Source organism: Erpetoichthys calabaricus, chromosome 8 (assembly GCF_900747795.2).
Source record: "Erpetoichthys calabaricus chromosome 8, fErpCal1.3, whole genome shotgun sequence".
Classification (NCBI taxonomy): Eukaryota; Metazoa; Chordata; class Cladistia; order Polypteriformes; family Polypteridae; genus Erpetoichthys; species Erpetoichthys calabaricus.
Window position 1 is genome coordinate 69,079,126 of NC_041401.2, and position 19,852 is coordinate 69,098,977.

At 36.5% G+C, this 19,852-nt stretch overlaps 2 protein-coding genes across 4 annotated transcripts in view; one reads left to right on the top strand and one right to left on the bottom strand.

Moving 5' to 3' along the window:
• Positions 1 to 7,603: 7,603 nt before the first annotated feature.
• tmem199 (transmembrane protein 199) lies at positions 7,604 to 18,427 on the bottom strand. Its single transcript, XM_028806731.2, has 7 exons — positions 18,163 to 18,427; positions 15,587 to 15,789; positions 13,605 to 13,678; positions 12,742 to 12,831; positions 12,527 to 12,569; positions 11,908 to 12,020; positions 7,604 to 8,776 (listed from the first exon to the last, which is right to left on the bottom strand). Exons 2-7 carry the CDS (start codon positions 15,765 to 15,767, stop codon positions 8,681 to 8,683), a joined length of 597 nt encoding a protein of 198 aa, XP_028662564.1. The 5' UTR covers positions 15,768 to 15,789; positions 18,163 to 18,427; the 3' UTR covers positions 7,604 to 8,680.
• A 68-nt stretch (positions 18,428 to 18,495) lies between these two features.
• Positions 18,496 to 19,852, top strand: part of poldip2 (polymerase (DNA-directed), delta interacting protein 2) — a 51,396-nt gene continuing 50,039 nt past the window's right edge. For all 3 annotated transcript variants that reach the window (XR_003716929.2, XM_028806727.2, XM_028806725.2), the window contains exon 1: positions 18,496 to 18,816. Coding sequence is in view for 2 of the 3 variants with exons in the window: in XM_028806727.2 (XP_028662560.1) it covers positions 18,635 to 18,816 (182 nt within the window). In the remaining variant the exon portion in view is untranslated. The remainder of the gene's footprint in view (positions 18,817 to 19,852) is intronic.

Here is a 19,852-nt window from a genome sequence, read left to right on the forward strand (position 1 = left end):
TTGAACTAATTATGGGGCATCTAAAACCAATTGGCCACACCAGTGATGGTTTAGGTGGGTCATATTATACTTGCCTGCTGTGGGCTGTCGCCCTGCCCGGGGATTTGTTCCTGCCTTGTGCCCTGTGTTGGCTGGGATTGGCTCCAGCAGACCCCCGTGACCCTATGTTAGGAAATAGCAGGTTGGATGATGGCTGACTGGCTGACATTATATTTGCGCAAACAATTATTTTAGGATTTATATTTGTTTAATTTAGATCACCTTGCAGAGATTTATTTTCACTTTGGCAATAAAGACTCTTTTTCTGTTGATCAGTGTCAAAGATGCCAAATGAAATCAATAAAGCGTGAAAATGTCCAAGTGGTTGAATACTTTTTACAGCACTACAAATGCAACAGAAACAAGCAGGTGTTCTGTACAAGATGATATCTCTACAAAGAAAAGGGGAAAGAATGAGACTTTACATTTAAACAACATAAGCTGTGTGCATTTTGATTACAAGTTAAATAATCCTGACAATCACCTTTATTGGTTTTAAGGTCCAGCATTTTTATTGAATCACAATAAATTCACACCATATAACAGCAGGATTAAATAAAAAACATATACAATAAAAACAGAGAAAAACTTCATGCAAAATACCAAAGCAAAGCAAGTTTATTTATATAGCACATTTCGTATTTTTACACAATTTAAAGTGCTTTACATAATAAAAAGATACAACCAAATGATAATTTAGAAAGACAGTAAAATTACAGAAAGTTAAAACAATACCTAAACTTAAGAAAATAAAATAATGACGCAGCTGCGTTATATTTCAGTAATGCACCAGAATCAGTCAAATGCACAGGAAGACAAAAATGTTTTTAATTTTGATTTGAACATTTCTACTGTTGGGGCTTCTCTAACATGTTTTGGCAGATTGTTCCATTTTTGTGTTGCATGACGGCTAACAGCCATTTCTCCTTCTGTAGTTCTCCCTCTGGGTATAGCCTGCTGTCCGGCCCCTAAGGATCTAAGAGGTCTATTGGGTCAACAGACATTTAGCATTTCTGTGATGTATGCTGGTCCTAAGCCGTTTAGTGATTTATCTACTTTTGGTGAATAGCTCAGCTACGAATTTCACTGGGTTTGGACTTTCACGATTCTCTGGGAGACCTTCGATTCTAATTTTATTCCTTCTGTATCCATCTTCCAGTGCAGCAAGTCTGTCTCCGAGTTTTTTGCTTTGGGAATTTGCAGCCGTTGCTTTCCAGTCAGCAGTACATGCCAGATGTTCGGCTGTTTCAGTTCGAGTCGTGAATGTTTGCTTAACGTCTTCCAACTCATCGCCAAGTGCTGTCAGTTTTTTTCTCAAACTTAGACGCATTTTCCCAAATTTGTTCCTCAGTTTTTTCTAGCATACCTTTAAGGGCTGCCTCAAATCGATTATTTACACGTACCTCCAGGTCTTTAATATCCTTCCACAGCTTCTCGTTTTTCTTGAGTATATCATTTATTTCTTTCTTTATATCTTTTTTTGAGGTTCTTTATGTCTTGAGCAGTGGCCATTGCACTGATGATTACCTTCAGTTCGGACAGATCGTTTCGGCCTTCGCGTTCTGCAGGTGAAACGGCAAGCCCCGTTACAACCGATGCTCCCGGCTCGCGAGGAATAGATGAAAACGCGTAAGGCAAGGCCATTTCCAGTTTCAATGGATCTTCTGGAATCGACGAGCTATCGTGACTTGCATCACTTGCACATTCGCTCTCAACTGGATACGATGCGGCGGCCCGGGGTCCTGGCAGATCTGCGCTTTCGCCCGTCTGTTCCAGGTCAGTCTCTGTAAGGCCCTACTTGAGCTTGGACTTGGACTTGATGCCTGGCTAGGCTTGGGTGTAGCTTTGTTTTTCTTGTTGAGCCACTTTCTTACCGCTCATGTTTATATATGCTTGCATAAACTGTAATAGAACCTCCTCGAGTTGGGGAAATACAGGATACCACGGGATGCTAAAAAATATGAGAAAAATTAACACCGCTGCTAACGGAGTTCCGCTTCAGACGTCCATCTCCCGTAACGGACGAGGCCAAAAGTGATTTATATACTAAGACCAGTATAATAAAATCAGTCATGTAGCTAACTGGAAGCAAATGTAGTGATGTCAATACTGGAGTAATGTGTGTTTTAGTCAGCAGCCTTCTGAACAAGCTGCAATTTTTTGAGACTATTTTTTCGGTAGGCCTGAGGAAAGGCCATTGTGCTAATCTAATCTGCTAAACACAAAGGCATAGATACGTTTCTGCAAGTCTGTTTTTGAAATCAAACCTCTGATGTTGGAAATGTTTTTCAGATGATAGAATGAAGATTCAGCTACTGCTTTAATCTACTTATACTGAAACTAAGATCTGCATCCAGAAGTACCCCAAGATTTTTGACTTGGTTTTCAGCCTTTAGTGCCTTGGACTCTGAATAAGAAGTAAGTTTAAGGCTTTCCTGTTTATTGTCCAATAGTATAATTTCAGTTTTATCTTTGTTTAATTGAAGGGAATTGTGCTGCATCCACATGTTAATTAGCTGTAGGCAATCACACAATGAATCAAAAGAACTGAAATTATTTGGAGAAAGAGGTGAATAAATCTGGATATGGTCCACATTGCTGTGGTAATTAATCTTGTCGACCAAATGGGAGCATGTCGAAGTTAAATAGAAGAGGACCCAAAATAGATCCTTGTGGTATTCCATGTTATTTCTGCCTGCTTAGACTGATAATTTCCAGTTGCAACAAAGTAATCCCTGCCTTTTAGATACGACTTACACCACCTGAGAGCTGCTCCGGATAATCCTGCCCAGTTTTCAAGCCTTTCTAAAAGTATTCCAAAGGCAGCACTGAGGTTGAGCAGTACCAGAACTGTTATTTTTCCAGAATCTGTATATGCGTGAACATCATTTAAAACTTTAATAAGTGCTGTCTCTGTGCTATGATGATGGCGGAAGGCAGACTGTAAATCATCAAGGCAGCTATTGGAGTTTGTTGAGTTGTGAGAAGACAGCTTTTTCAATAATCTTACCTATAAAGGGAAGATGTGAAATGGGTCTGTAGTTATTAAGTACTGTACTTCTTTAAAAGGGGCTTAATAAGAGCAGTCGTCAATGCTTTAGGAAATATTCCAGTTTTGATTTATGCATTTACTATTTGCAGGAAGTCTGCTGCTATAATACCAAAAACAATTTTTAAAAAGCCTGTAGGCAAAATAGCGAGAGTGCAGGTAGAGGATTTTAAACACTGCACAATCTCCTGAAGAGTATTGGTGTCAACATCTTCAAATTCAGACAAAGTGGGCATGTTCATCCTAATTAATGCTACAGATATATGTTCGCCTAAATTGAATTTATGGCTGATATAATATTTCCAATTTTGTAGCAGAAAAATGACACAAACTTATCACAATTTGCCTTGTTACCCAGTGCTTCTGGGACAGACTCTGCTCCCCCATGGTGACCCGGAATTGAATAATGTTATGGTAAGACGCAAGAATAGCGGTTAGCAAAGTGGCTAAGACTGTAGCCTCACAGCCTGTGGGTCTGGGACTGTGCAGACTTGGAATATTCACCTCCTATTTGTGTGGATTTTTCAGACAAGCGATGCTTGAAGTGAACTCGGCTGGAGAGAAGGCGGCAGTCTGATCAATGCGAATAGACTGTGAATATTCACCACTGTCTTTAAGTGGCTTTGTTTTTTAATGTACAATAACGTATGGAAACAACTACAACCAGCATGCAGAGTGGCGCAGAGTGTCACCACTGGCATCATTTCAAGCACATAATGGCATGCAGAGTGAATTGTATTAATCTGTGACATATTCTGCTTTTCTCGTGTTTTATTACAATCTTGCAACAAACAAAAAATATTAACTTGTATATATAAGGAGCCAGTTACTAGTTATACTGTGAAAATGGTTACAATTTACACCTTAGAAATCACAAAACAGGAACAGCGCACAACTCTTATTTGAAAATGTTCAGATATCATTACTGCATTGTTTTGTTTTTATTGAGCCCTTTATAAATCTCTTCAAGAGCAAATGTACTTTTTGAGATTGTCAGCTATTTTTTAACTTAAGGTATTTTATGTTGAAAATGCAGTATCTGCCAGTCAGCCACAACATTAACACCACTGGCAGGTGAAGTGACAATTGACTATCGCCATTAACATGGCACCTGTCAAGGCATGGGGGATTAGGCAGCGAGTGAATAGTCAGATCTTGAAGGTGATGTGCTGGAAGCAGGAAAACTGAGCAAGCATCAGGATCTGAGCGACTTTGACTAGGGCCAAACTGTGATGGCCAGACGACTGGGTGAGAGCAGCTCCAAAACAGCAAGTCCTGTGGGGTGTTCATGGTATACAGTGGTTAATACCTACCAAAAGTGGCCCAAGGAAGGACAACCAGTGAACCGGCAGGAGGGTAAAGGGGGCCCAAGGCTCAATGATGCACGTAGGGAGTGAAGGCTGGCCTGTCTGGTCCAATCCCACAGAAGAGCTACTGTGGCACAAATTGCTGAAAAACAATGCTGGCCATGTTGTCCAGATACTCAGTGTATTGCAGCTTGCTGCATACGGAGCTGCATAGCCACAGTCTGGTTGGAGCTCCCATGCTGACCCCCTCTCCACGACTGAAAGTGCCTACCGTGGGCACTTGGGCATCACAACTGGACCATGGAGCAATGGAAGAAGATGGCCTGGCCTGATGAATCACATTTTCTATAAGATCATGTGGATGGATGTGTGCATGGCATCATTTACCTGGGGAAGAGATGGCAGCAGGATGCAGTAGGGGAAGTCGGTGGATGCAGCGTGATGCTCTGAGCAATGTTCTCCTGGAAAACTTTGGGTCCTGACATTCATGTACTGTAGATGTCACATTTTGACATGTACCAACTACCTAAAGATTGTTGCTGACCATGTACACCCCCATCATGGAAACAGTATTCCCGGGTGGCAGTGACCTCTTTCAGTAGGATAAGGCACTTTGCTACACTGCAAAAATTGTTCAGGAAAAGTTTATGGAACATGACAAAAAAAGTTCAAGGTGTTGACTTGGCCTTCAAATTTCCCAGATCTCAATTGGATTGAGCATCTGTGGGATATACTGGAAAAACAAGTCTGATCCACAGAGGCTTCACCTTGCAACTTACAGGACCTAAAGGATCTGCGGCTAACATCTTGATGCCAGCACAGGTCACCTTCAGAGGTCTTGTCTCAACAGGTCAGACATGTTGTGGCTGAACAGTCTATGGAAACTAAACATTGTTAATTTCTGAAATTATTAGCTGTAATGAAAAAGTAACTGCTATTTAATGTAAAAAAGAATATAAAATAACACGTCAAAGAAAATTATTCAAAAAGCAAAAAAAAATTATCATTCACTACAGCCTTTAACAAACTTTTCTTCAACTGCCATTATTGGGCTACATGACAATTTAAAATTGCACTGCTTTATTAATAGATAAATAAATAAATCCCTCCATTTTGTAAATGGCTTATGCGGTTTAAAGCCACGGGAGCTGACGCCCAGCTTGAGAACACTCGGTATAATCCAACCCTGGAATGGATGCCAGTGCAGCTCTTTCTCACACACACACACACGCATATTGTATAGATTATTAAAATATATTAGCTACATTGAACAGAAAGAGAAATAAATTAGGGAAACAAAAAAATCTATATTCAGGTGCTAACAGCACCATGTAAATCTCAGCAGGAGACACGTGCTTTAGTGCTCAATTTTCTTTTAGGTGTTTTTAACGTTTTGACTAGCGCTTTGAGTACTGAGAAAAGTGCTATATAAATGTAATGAATTATTATTATTATTAAGTATTTATTTATTTTATAATTTATTTACTTGTTTCAGAAAAAGCAATGAACATTTATACATGAATCAATGGAAAAACACAAGTTTATTGAAAAATACCGTTTAAAGCTCAGCACATAAAGCATACTAAAAATATTTCATGAACATTTATTTTTAAATGTTTTTAATCCAGCCATCCATTTTCAAAAGTATGTAATCCAATAATAGAGGCATGGTGTATACTGCAGGGGCAGGCCTTCTTTCATGTCAAGTCTAATGCTAGTTTAAAAACATCTACATACACACACCATGACAAAGGCGACAAAACACTCAAACAGGGAAAAAAAAGGCATTTAGAGCAGCAAAGTGAAAACGAAAAGGAGGAGAAAAACTGAAAAAAAATTGATAAAAAAGTAAATGAAGTAAAGAACAAAAATGGAAAAGGTGTTTGAAGACTAGGAGGAGAAAAAAGAAACTCAAGGAATAAAAATGGATGAAAGGGGAATTGAAATTAAGATAGAAGAAGATGAAATGCAGCATACTGTAAAAGAGCAAAGAAGAAATGACACAAAGGAAAAAGCAAACATGAAACATGGAATGAACCAAACGCACCATAACTGCTTGACAAACAACACGAAAAGGAGCTTCGTAGAAGTGAATTCAACAGAGGTCAAGTGGAAGAAAGATAAATGCAAATAAACCTGTAAACATGCAAGGTTACAGAGTAGTTGAGTTGTGCTCCCAACACTGGGCTGCCAGATTTCCAGAATTACAAATCAGGACATCCACCATTTTGAGCGATCAAAAAAAAAAAAATGTTAAAGAACTAAGGGAAGACAAAAAATACACAATTTTAATTAAATTATAGATATATAAGAATGTATAATCTAAACATACATGAATATGTAAATAAGTACATATATAGAACAGAACATATATAAAATAGTCACAGAATGATCACAATAGTACACTTTGAATGATCATTCGCCACAAACATACGATGACACGAGCACATGACGTACATGAACACACATGATTCAAACACTCAGATTCAGCTGACAGTTACACATTTTATTTATAAAAGGTGGTACAACCAGGCAGTCTAGAAAATTTAGGGAGAATCATTAACTAGATATTCAATATAAAAATTGAATCAAGATTTTTTTTTTTTCCTACATACAATTTTTGTTCACTCGGGATTTTCAGAGGCAATGCGGGCCTCAGGATTTGTCTGTTTAGATTTAGGTTTCTTTATTTAGTCATGTTTACACTCGGGACAGTCCTGCTTAAATCGGGACGTCTGGCAACCCTGTCCTAACAGGACAAGGATAATGAGAGAAAATCTTGTGTAAAATAGTCTGTAAAGATTAGTATTTTTTTTGCTCTTTTGGTTTAAATATAGAACATTATTATATTATTATGTAAAGAAGGCGACAAATACATATATGAATATGAATAAATTTTATCTGTGATATTTATTACACAAAACTCAGTTAAAAGTCCATGGTGTTTGTGTTTATAACAGTTTTAAGATACTGGCTTACCGGTAATTTATTTTTACATGAATGTTTGCAGGAAAAAGAAGAGTGTGTGTATTTTAAAAAAGAAAGAATTACATTTTGCTATAATTGAGTGTGAAGGTGTTTTTTTAAGGTAATGTCAAAAACAGATTAGTTGAACTTTTAAAAATAGTGGATCTGAAAATAGATTATAGATATGGTCTAGTCGTAAAAAAGCAATCTGACTAAACAGTAAGGACAGACACTGGAAAAGTGATTTTCAGTAAGTTGTTTTATTGATTTTTGAGATAACAAAACAAAAAAGAATTTACACTGTATATGCTCATGTAAAGATAGACAGGCATTTTTCTTTCAGTTAGTAACTAAGGGGATTTCACAACTATACAAATCTGGAAATACTCGTAATTAAATTGGGAAAAACTAAAGCATACATAGTATAATTTATGAATTTACAGTCCCAATAGCAACACATTCCGAGTCTGACACAATTAAAGTTATTTGGGTAAACAAGATTTACAAATATGTATATTGGTAGATTTCTAGTTGACAAAATGTGTCAAGGTCACTGAAATACCACCTTAAGAGGAAAGCAATGTCTTGGGAAAAACATTCAAAGACTTGAAACAAAAATAAATTAATTAAAACAATGACACTGGCCAGATGTTCTTAAGAGGTTAAGCCCTTGATTGAACATTGAGCAAATTGTAAAAGACTCTCAAAAAGTAACCAAAATATAATCCCCTCACTTGTGAATATTGTAGCTTGGTAAGCAAATTACAGTCACATCTGGCTTCTGCTTTAATCTAATGATACATAAAATACCATCATATTGAGAATGACAACAATAACATAATTTACAAAAGATTATTGGTAGTTTTCAGTCCTGGTAAATACAGCTTTAAGCAGACTAATAGTTGCCAATCATAAACTTGTAGCATCTCGGGGTATTGGAAATTAAATGACCTGCACAGGGTTAACATAAATGAGTGATCAGCAGCCCTGTATGAGGACAAACGTGATCCTCAGGAACTGTAATATTAAAGTTAAGCACTGTAAACAAAATAAATTTTATTATAAATACATTTAATTGTTGCTTTATTACAATATATAATAGCCACACTTGGCATTTCACTGCCAATTCAACAAAAGAATTTGCAAATTATTTTAAATTACCTATATTACCACGAATTGAAGAAAACAAATACAGCAAGATTTTTTAAAGAAACATGTCCCTTTTCCAAGCAAGATTTTGCTGTATTACTCCAAATAAAACAGAACTTGTAATGACAAGAGATGTCACAATGCAATGAGGTCCTGAAAGACTTCCTGGCTATAGCTCACCCATTTCTCCTTCCATTGTTCGTACAAGCACATATAATTCAGCCAAGCCCACCACTGATGCAGCAATGACAGCACAAAGCACCCTCTGCAATAAAATTAAAGCAAAATCACTTTTTCTTTGTATATTACTTGAGAATCATTTACAATTTAAAAATGTTTTTTTTTTTTTAATTTTGTATCTTAACAAAAGCAATTATAAAATAACTAGTCATTAAGCCCGTTACAATAACGGGAGCTAGAACAGTAGTGCATAAATAAACATTAGTAGGAACAGTCTATATTAAATGGCAAGGGATCTTGACCTCATTCTTTTTGTTGGTCGTATTTTTCTTTGTCTTTCAGCCTTTCTTTTGTTGATGTTTACTTACTGAGCTGACCGTTCTTTGTGTGCTGCCGCCATGTATTGTGTGTGTCTTTAATTTTCTGTGACAGTAATACTGTCTTGTACATCCGTAATATACCTTTAATTTTCTCTGGCGGTAATACAGGCGTGCTCGTCGGTAATATGCCTTTAATTTTCTCTAACAGTAATACTGGTTTGTATTTCCATAAAACGCCTATAACTTTCTCTAACAGTAATATCGCGCATCGCACCGTGCCCCGCACATGCGCACTTCACCAGAAGACACACACACACGGACACCTGGACGCACACAGGGATTTTATTAAAGAGGATAATAAAAAAACCTAAAATGCCTTGATTTTTAAATTATTTTTCACCACAAATGCTGCATTGTTGATCATCTCTTCCAGCTTTAAAAAGAAGCAATTGTTTGGACAAGTTCATATTAATTTTGCACCTCATGATGAGGCAGTTATTTGCCCATTTCCATTTGCAAAACTGCTTTTAACTGTGTCAGGTAGGCTGGGTAATGGTGACTGACTGTATTTCTGAAATCTTGCTACTGATTTTAATAGAATTAAGTTTAGGACTCCAAATGGATCAATTGAGGAAATCTGTTTTCTTCATTTTCAGTCACTGTTTTGCTCTGACAGTATGCATTCAATTATTGACTCGCTGAAGCACAAATCTCTTCAAAGCAGACTATTTTTTTGTTATCAAGCATATCTCTGCACTATTCCTTATTTTATTGTCAACCCAGCCAAGACTCTCAAACCCTGTGGCTGAACAATATTCTCACAACAGTCCTCTGCCAACATTATGCTTTATGGGCAGGAGAATGTCACTTGGCTGGTGTTCAGTGTTTGATAAGTGCCACGCATATTCCCTACCATGACAGTTAAAGTGGCAAATTTCAGTCTAGTCAGACCTATACAGTACGCAGACTGTGTGTTTCTTTATAACAAGGGTCTGTTTCTTGTAATTATTTTCTAATTAAGGTCCTCCTTGTGGAATGGCTTAAAAATGTATGACCCATGAACACCACCTTTAATTTTAGCCACTGACTTGTTTAATTCACCCAATTTCATAATTGATCTTAAAGTAGAGTTAGTAACAAGCGCCCTTGCTGTCCTGCAACTACAATTACAGAAATGGTCACATCTAGACAGTGAGACAGTGATTTTTTTCATTTTGCACCATCATCTTATAGACTGCACTGAGGTGCAAGGATGATCAATGCCTTTAAAATGGTTTTAAACTATCCCCAAGACTTGTAGTTTTCTATCACTGGGCTGCTCTTTTATCTTTATTACATTTTTTCCTAAGTATCTACACGAGAAGCAGAAAAAATGTACCTATACAGACTAATTTAATAAAGCAAATGATACCACACTGGAACAGTCCATTAATGAATTGTGTAACTGGTTGAGGTAATATATGCCATCTGAGCAAATTCTGGTTTGCAATCACAAAAGGACACATTTTCTAAAGTTTTGTAAATATTATTCAGAAGTGTTTGACACTTCCCATTAGATTTTAAGTTTTGTACAAAAAATCCTAATTCAAAACAAAATACAAAAGACACAATTGGGGAAAATGTGGCGGGGTAAGGATATGTCTGTGAATACCTCTCCAAAGCTTGCACTTACAAACAAAACATGAATGACTTTGCAATTTCAAATCCTGATCTGCTTTTAGTATAAAACAATAAACGTACGCCCCCCCCCCCCCCCCCGATATTTTAAAGATTGGTGTATTTTATGCCTTTAATTCCTTGCTACTTTGCTCACCACTTCATTTATTTATGAAAAGCCTCTGAATTTAATTGGTATATGGTTATATCCCTGTTTTATAACAATATAAAGTTGGTTCTGCTGCAATAGGGATTTTTATTTTTGCCTCAGAATTCTTCTTAACAATAGTAGTGTATTCTGGTATGAATTTGTCGGTTTTAAACCAGCTTAAAATTTGGCTCACTGTATGATTTACACAAAAGTAAGAATCACTTTTAATAACTTTACCTAGAATAAACTACAGAGTAGAAAATGGACATATGAAATTAAATAGTTAAGTCTAAGAAGGGGAAATGTAGTTGTAGAAGTAGCAAATGTGGTGCAGCAGACAAAGAAACATAACTAACCTGTCACTCTGTGTGGACAGCAACAGATTTTTTCAAAAATAAAGACAGAAAGCTCCAGGAACCCGCATTTGTCTTTATTGTTTTATAACTATACTACCTGTGCTACCCTTCTAAGAAAGGTTGTAATCTAATTAATCAGCGCAGATCTGAGTGTATTCAGAGTAAATGCTTGCAGTGCACAATCTACTCAAATGCATTTTGTAATGCATGTAGTAATACAATGCATTGCATTTTTCATTCCAACAGATGATGCGTCAAAAAATATTAGCAGTGACACACAGATACACAGACACACATTCAAACACTCGTCCTTTTATTAAGGTGGATACCTTAGTACTGTTTTGTGTACACAACTGAACATTTATTCAGTTTCTTTGAATGTACAGTAAGAACTTACAAAGAGCAGGAGATCACACAGAACATGACATTTCTATTTAAAGCTAACAGCCAATTTGTCGGAATACCTCATGTAAGATTTAGACTTTAAGGTAAGCTACTGAGTCACCTGACAGCAAGCAGATGTTTATTTATATAAATTTCACCAACAACATTTCTATATTTTTCCACCCAAAGAATAATAACCAATATAAAATAATAGCACATTGATTGCTATATTTGTATTTTACATTTAAAGAGACATTGTCTGGTTCTTCTCAACAATCAGTAGCTGTGTTGAAGGATGAGAGAGAGATCTAGATATTAATTAAATTTAAAATATATAGAGTTTTCTTACTGCCGTAGTTTCTGTGAAGATGTACTGACTGCCCAAATATGTGCAGGCAAACGCTGCTACAACTGTGACAAGGAAGTTAAAGATGGTGATCACCATCGCTTTAACTGATCTCACTGCAAAAAAACAAATGAATAAAAACAAATTACCACATGTCAAAATGTCTTGGCTTTCAAATAACAATGCTCTGTCTGAAATGATGCCTTGAAAAATTCAAGTGAATATTTTTTTGCAATATGTACTGTGATCATGTGCTTTTATTGAAAAACAAACATTTCTTTGAGTTATATGCCTATAACTATTAGCCAGTTCAATATCTATTACTTTTACATTACAGAATGAAAGACATTTAAAAAATATGTAAAGAGGAAAATAAAAAAAAAACATACAAATATATATTGACTTCATAATAATACTCCAAATACATAAAACATTATCCTTTCTGCTGTAAGGGGAAGCATTTTTTGGGGAATTTAGCTGTTAAGTACAGAGAGCAAATAAAACAAATTTATTTACATACTTACCTGTCAATCCATGTTCCTAAAGCAAAACCTTCTGGCTGAATAATATGTCAATAAAAAAAAAAAAAAAAGGCTTTAAAAATGACATAAATTGTAATTACCTTGTTTTCCTAAATCAGACAGGGTTCCATACCGATTTAATTCCTTGGGGAAAAAAATAAAAAACAAAGTTACATCATTGTAAGATTTTGAAACAATATGATTCACTTTAATAACTGTAAATAAAAATAGAGTCATATGCAAGTTATCTTAGCAACAAGAACACTAAGCATTTGTCAGGGTTATTGGACACTTACAAGGAATGCCAAGACCATACCTGACAGTTGACATTTTTTGTGATACGTTTGTATTCTTCATTGGCTAACTTAGCTTTGATTTTCTCCAACCGGGCTACAAGTTCTGGGTTCTGAAACAACAAAAAAAAAAAATGTAATTGAAGAAAAGAGCAGAATCAGAAATAATAGTAAACCGAAAAGAGTGCAGCACAAATGCAAGGAAATGGAGAGAACAATGAACTTGGAACAGACGTGACACAAAAAAAGAATATTTTCATTACAAAAATTCTAAATATAAAACTAACTAGAACATAATGGGTTTAACCTGCACTGAGGCTGACCAACATCACTGGGTCTATCGATTACTTTAATTATACAACTGCTATTCTTATTTACTCTTCTTTAAGCCAAGATGCAGCAAAACAAAGTTCTGGGTTCTTTAATTAAAGCAACATGTTTAGTGATTTATAAATGGGTATGTAAATCACTAAAAAGCTATAATGAGCTGCAATTGTGAGCTGTGATTGATATCAATAATGTCAATAAGTTGTAATATTTAGTAAATAACCAGAAAAAGAAGAAAAATAAACACAGTGATTGATACTGTTGCCTAGCAGCCCCAGCATCTTGGACACTGCCTATGTGTGCTATTTTTCTTTCTCTCTCTGCAAATGCTCCATCTTAATACCCCCAAACTCAAATATGTTTTGCTTAGGTTATTTAGAGACTCAAATTTGGCACCATGTGTGTGCACATGGAAGTGTGAATTAAAATAGACTGACCTCAGACCCCACCACCATTGACTACAATTAAAAGTTTTGAAGTTGTAGGATAAATGCAGGCTCTTACAAACAGTTCTATGCAGTCTTAGTATTTTGAACACTTTTAAATATTCCACACATACTCTTGAAGGTTTTGGAACTTCTGGAAGGTAAATTTCACTGTCTTCAAGCAACTCATGCAGATGGATTGGAAAACCTGCAAAGCAAAAGTAACACAAGATCACTGGTAACATTCATACTCATGTCTGCCAAGGATGTTGTGAACAGACTTTTTTACACAATAATATGGTGATAAGATTTTCTCATTCTAAATCAACTACTTACTCTTTGGATTCTCCACCTAATGCTCTTCTTGAATGCAAAGTTTCACTTTATCATTTTAATCTTGCTTAACTTTTTCTCTGTTTTTTAGAAGCAGATAGTAAAATCTGTGATATAGCTGTATAGTTGCAAGAAAGATTATGAACCCATTCGAACTGCCCAGATTTTTGCCTTTCAGACCATATATTTATGAGTAAGATCTTCATCTAAGCCACAATGGTTTTCAAACACAAAATAATCTACTTATACTATAAACACACAAATAATTGGAATTCTTAGCTATTAATACTGAAACCATTGTTTAAAGATTCATAGTCCAGGCTGAAAAAAGTATATGAAAAGTTTTATTTAAAAACTGGTAGAACCTCCATTAGCAACAATAACCTCCAACAAACTTTCCCTGTATCTGCTGATCTGACTTGCACAATGGTTATGGGAATTTTTAGACTGTTCCTCATTCCAAAACTGTTTTTATCATTTATCCCATTCAGTTGTTGATTTACACTGGTATTTAAGATCATTTTCTTGTTGCATCACCCACATTACACTTCAAGTGATGGACTGGTCTGTTTACATTCTACTGCAATATTTCTTGATACAATCTTGAATTAATCGTTCCCATTGTGACAGAAAGGTGTCCCAGTCTTGAGACAGATACTCTTTCTACGATGCTTCTTTAATGGGTGAAGGTTTTGGTGTTGGTTATCAGTGATTTTTTTTTTTCCCTCCAAACAAAGCATTTTCATTTCTGGGAATGAGTTAAACGTTTTCATCTTTATATAGAACATTGTCCCAGACATTCTGGAACTTACAGTTGGCCTTTTGAAAATATGAGATGTGTGACAATGTTTCTTTAAATGAAAAGTTATTTCCTTCATGTTGTCCTTCAATGAGCACTGTTTTTGTTCGGCCTTGTTCTGTTTTTCTTTTGGTAGACATACAAGGAAAGACTTTGGCAAAAGATTTGGGTTCATGATCTCCTTCTTCAGCACTGTACTCTGTGCCCCTGCCATGATACTCACAGGTTGCTACTTTGTTTAGACGTGGGCAGGGCATCAATACTCGGTTTCCTCCATTTGTAGACACTCTGTCTTACTGTGGATTTTAGAAATGCTTTTTATGTATCTCTACAAGTCTTGTAATAATGGTCTATATGATATTTCTTTTGAGGAGAGCATGGTTCACATTAGTAGGTCTTTCTTGTGAGAAGCAGATCAAACTGTGTATTCCTTTTTTACTTTTTCAAATCTTATCTCACTGACTGGAACATCCGACACTAATTAGCTTTTGGAAAAAATCATTTGCCTGGATGTTAATATACTTTTTCCAAATAAATTATGACTGTTTAAATGATGTGCAATATTAGTTTAAGTAGAAGTAGTTTATTATTGTACAAATCCGGGCAATTCAAAAGGGATCATGATTCTTTTCTTGAAACTGTATATCACTGTCACCGTGACAGACAATTTGACTGGAAAGAATAGCAGGAGTTTACATTAGTGGTATGGTAGATGTGTGTGTTTTTTTATGGCTAACACAACCCTGCAATGTCCTAGAGAGCCTTACAGAAATGTGAGGAAAATTCAATAGAATGGAAGAACATGGTGGTTGTGCCAATTAATTTGCAACTGATGGCATTAGAAATACAAGGTACAATATGACAATGGAAGGTTATTTTATTGTAATTAGAACATTATACTTTATTCAAAATATTGAAATAATTGTATTGTTACTGTACATCATCAAATGTATGTATACCAACAGAAAATCATTCTTCATTTACCTCTTTCTTGCAGAAATCGTTGAAGTTTCCTTAATGTATGGAAAGAGACTGTAGCCCCCCTTCTTTTACTCAGGTAAGGCTCTAGTTCCAACCTGAGCTCCTCTGGGAATGACTCTTCTTGTTTAATAAGGTGTGCAATACCATCAAGGAATCTTTCACCCACCTCAAAGGCAGAAGCCATTTTTATTATCAAACGTCTTAATCTGTAAATAAAAGTGTTAGAATAGTAATATCTAATCAGTTAATTAAAATAGATCATATTGTTTTGCATTATAAATACATGTGAACTTAAACTGTATAAATGATATACTGTAATTTAACATTCTCAAACCCACTTAATCCAACTCGAGATTATGGGGGCCTGAAGCTATCCTGGCAACATCAAACCAACTGAATGAAGCAACTGTGAACAGAGTGACAGTTCATCATAGAAGTATATGTCACATATGATCAAAATGTTGAGTGAATTATCCTACAAGGAAAGAAAATGTTCAGTCAAGTAATTTCAGCAACAGTTTTTTAATCAATCATTCTGTCCATTTTTTCCAAACACTATTATCAGGGCCACTTTATGGGATCACAAAGATCAACAGCCTATCTGTGAATCATCCAGAATAAGGCAGGAATAAGTTGACACCAGTTCACTGTAGGTTACACTAACATAGTTACCCACTAACATACTCATAATGAGTCTAGTGTCACTCATTAACCAAATATGATGTCTTTACATTGAGGGAGAACAGCAGAATGCCCAGAGAAAACTTGCATGAACACTGGTAACACAGACCATGAGCTGTCTTATTAATTTAACAACAGCACACTGCAAGACTATTTTGATAATGTCACATTCCTAGCAACTGTCTAATATTAAGTTTTGTTTGAAATTAGACACACAAAAAAACTAAAGCTCAAAAATGTGATCATTAAAATGTTTTAAGATGGACTTTTTATTCATACAATACTTGCTTGTGCTGTATGTTAGCAAAATTAGGAACAATGGGTACATATTGTTAGGCAGGAAATCTTTATTTATAAAAGAGTGGACTGACCAGAACATTCTTTATGTTTCTGACCTTCTTAATCAGCAAGGAGATCATTACAATTTTGTAGTTTTGACAGGGGCAAGTATTTCTTTAAAAGATTATTTAAAAGTGACAAGGACCATTCCTGGCTAGATTCAGAGTGCTGTTTAAAGCCCACTTGAGTTATGGCACCTAGTCTAATTTAAATCAATGGTATTAATACTATGAACAAGAAATGTAACAAATACTTCATCAGAAAAGCTTTAATCTTAGATCATAGCTTGTCAAGAGCTTATTTTAAATGGGATGTTGTATATGGCGAATTTAACTTGACATGTGGATTGTCTCACATAAAATTTCTTGCCCTCAACAAAAAGTCACAACTTTGAGCATGTGCATAAGCCACAGAATTCGCAAGTAAAGCAAAACACATACAGTACTCCACACTGCGGACGATTCACCGATCAAAAACACACTCGTAGAGCCCCGCCTTTTAACTTAACTTTGGAGGGATAGTGACAGTTTTAAATTTAAGCCGTATTTCGTATTACGTTTGAAGGAATACTACGAAAAATAAATTACATACGTAAACAACAACATATTCCGTTACATATATATGTAATTACGCTCACATATCATGACCCTTCTCTTTATTTAATGCCATATTTCACATTACTTTTATTCGAAACATTCATCCACAGTATTGTATTACTGCAACTAACGTAAAGAATGCATGCAAGTAAGAATTTCATTCAGCCATATATACTGTAAACATCACAATAAACTTGAAGGGTGGCTCATTAAGTAATACTGCATGCACTAATAGCAACATCCAACCTAATTTTGGCAACCTGTGAATGAATCCGATATTTTTGTGATCAATCAAAAGAACATGTCTTTCTTCACATTAGTACAAAGCAAAGACCTATCACTCGGTTCTAAGCGATTTTACTGCCAGACGCAGTTTCGGTTGAGCTTTTGATCCACAACAAGAGGCATCACTCTCGCTAGCGCAAAATTCATAGCATGCTAAAAATCTTTTAAAAACAAAACTGTTTTTTTTTAAGACGATTAGTACATTTGCTATTTAACAATCAGAAAAGTTGGTTTATTTATTTTCAACTTTTTATGTAACATTCACAAACAAACATTTTTACTCTTGATTTCCACTGTCGTTAAATAAAGATTATAAACCGGGTGTATGCGCGCGCATTCTCTTTTGAGTAAAAATTACCCCAAAACGAGGATTTCTCCTTTAGCTTAGTGGGTTAAGTTACATGACTTTACACGCGGCTACAGAAGTATGACCTTTTCATTTTCACCTTGTATTTTCTATTCCTTATATAAACACCAGAAAACGCGCTGTGTGAATTCCGCTATGTAAATCAAACAATAAGAAAAATGAATGACGATCCTCGCAGCCAAATGCTACAGAACTTTTTAAAATACTTTAGTGTCATGCTCTTACCTGGGCAGTAGTAAATCTATAAGTAAACTGAATATTACATCGTGAAAGGCGACAAAGATATTGCACTCAACGCAACAATAACATACCTTAAATTTCGAAGTCTGAAGATTACTTCCCAAATCACAAGGTCTCCTTACTGCGGGCCGCCATATTGAAGAAAACCAAAACATGACCTCGTGACGTAACATCAGCCGCAAAAAAAGAATACACATGTACGTTGTTATTTTAATTCTTGTTTATTCTTACATAGATGATACAATGTGATGCTCGTTTAGTGTTTAAGATAAAAATAAAAAATATTTTGCACTAGCGAATCGTTGCGCGCAAAGCATCATGGTTACACAGGTTTTATTTCGCTGCACGTTCAAGCTTCATTTGTACAAGACAGTAAAATAGCGAGTTGTGTTTTTCCCCCCCCCCAACTCTTATCTGTTGTATGAGTTGCTGCACGGTATTTTCCTTTCGTTGTCCTGTCCTTTTGCCCTTGCATGACCTAAGTTCGCCACTTGCACCTTTCCCGCATGGAGTGTCGGAGAAAGCCTGGCTGAGGGATTCAACATGGCTGCCTGCGCGATCAGACGCGGTCTCCTGTCAGCAGTCGGCAGGTATCACAAGTCCAGTCCGCGGATTCTCGGCTGGGAAAGCGGACCGTACGAACGAAGGTGGCTCGTCTTATCGTCGTGCACAACCTGCGGCCTCTCCGCTCAGCAGCAGCAGCCGACGCGTTTCTTGTCGTCCAGGTAAGAAGAGCGCGTGGAGTGGAGAGTGGCTTGTGAGGGGCGTAGAACAGGCGCTTTTAGTCCACGACTACCACCCGGGACTTAGCACAGCATTGCAACAGCTTAAACCTGCGAATTCTTCGGCTTTATGGTTAGCGCTTGTACATAACTACCGGTCCGACATTTCTAGCTGTTTTTGCAGTCGTGCACGTGGCTTCACTTTGCATTTTTAGGAGTAGTTCCCTCCTTGGATAAAGCGGGTCACTGTTGACCATTCACGGGGTTGGGTTAGTTATGTGTTGTTTATACCAAAGACTAATTTTTATTAACAACACAGCAATGGCATTTCGGCGTAATTCAGCCATTCACAATGAAACAATTTATACAAGCGTGCAATGAAAGGGATTGAGTCTGACCCAGACGATCGTATAGCCCCGCACGTCTCCACGTTAAAGTCTACCTATCCTGGCATTGATAACACTATAGCAAGGGGCATTTTAAAAGAATCCTCGTTACCGATCGAGACAGACCGTGTACGCCTGTATAAAGTAAAGGTACAAGTGAGTGCGACATTTGACTAGCTGCTAGGCGACTCGTGAGCGCGTTACGTAATCAAATCGCGCTTCTAAACTGCGTCGTTAAAGCTCGATCCGCTATGCACGTAACGACTTCCAATGGAGTAACAGCCTGTAATCTCCTTGTCACAGTGTGTTGTATTTTCATAAAGTCCTCACAACTCCATCCACGACCAGCATTTCTTGGTCGTACTGAATTTGTCAGACTGCATGGGTGGAGTTTAAGGGGTCCCAACGGATGCACTATGTTACTAAAATAACTCGCAAGTAAAGGGCATTTATCCTCAATTTTTCAAGGCTACTGTTAATGCAAATAATGTATATATTTTAGTCCACTATTATGCCGCATGGAAATGTAGTGTCAACATTACTGCCTCGTAATAAGAAGTCCGGGGAGGTCGCACCCCTAGTGTGCACGTGGTTCCACGTGAGTTTGCTCCGATTTCCTTGCACTGTCCAAAGATATGCAGATTAGGTGAAAT

Coding starts and splice junctions, on each gene's coding strand:
- tmem199 (XM_028806731.2), bottom strand. CDS start 15,767: ATGGCTTCTGCCTTTGAGGTGGGTGAAAGATTCCTTGATGGTATTGCA. Junction 13,679..15,586: donor ACGATTTCTGCAAGAAAGAG/GTAAATGAAGAA, acceptor TTTGCTTTGCAG/GTTTTCCAATCCATCTGCAT. Junction 12,570..12,741: donor CAAAAAATGTCAACTGTCAG/GTATGGTCTTGG, acceptor TTTTTCCCCAAG/GAATTAAATCGGTATGGAAC.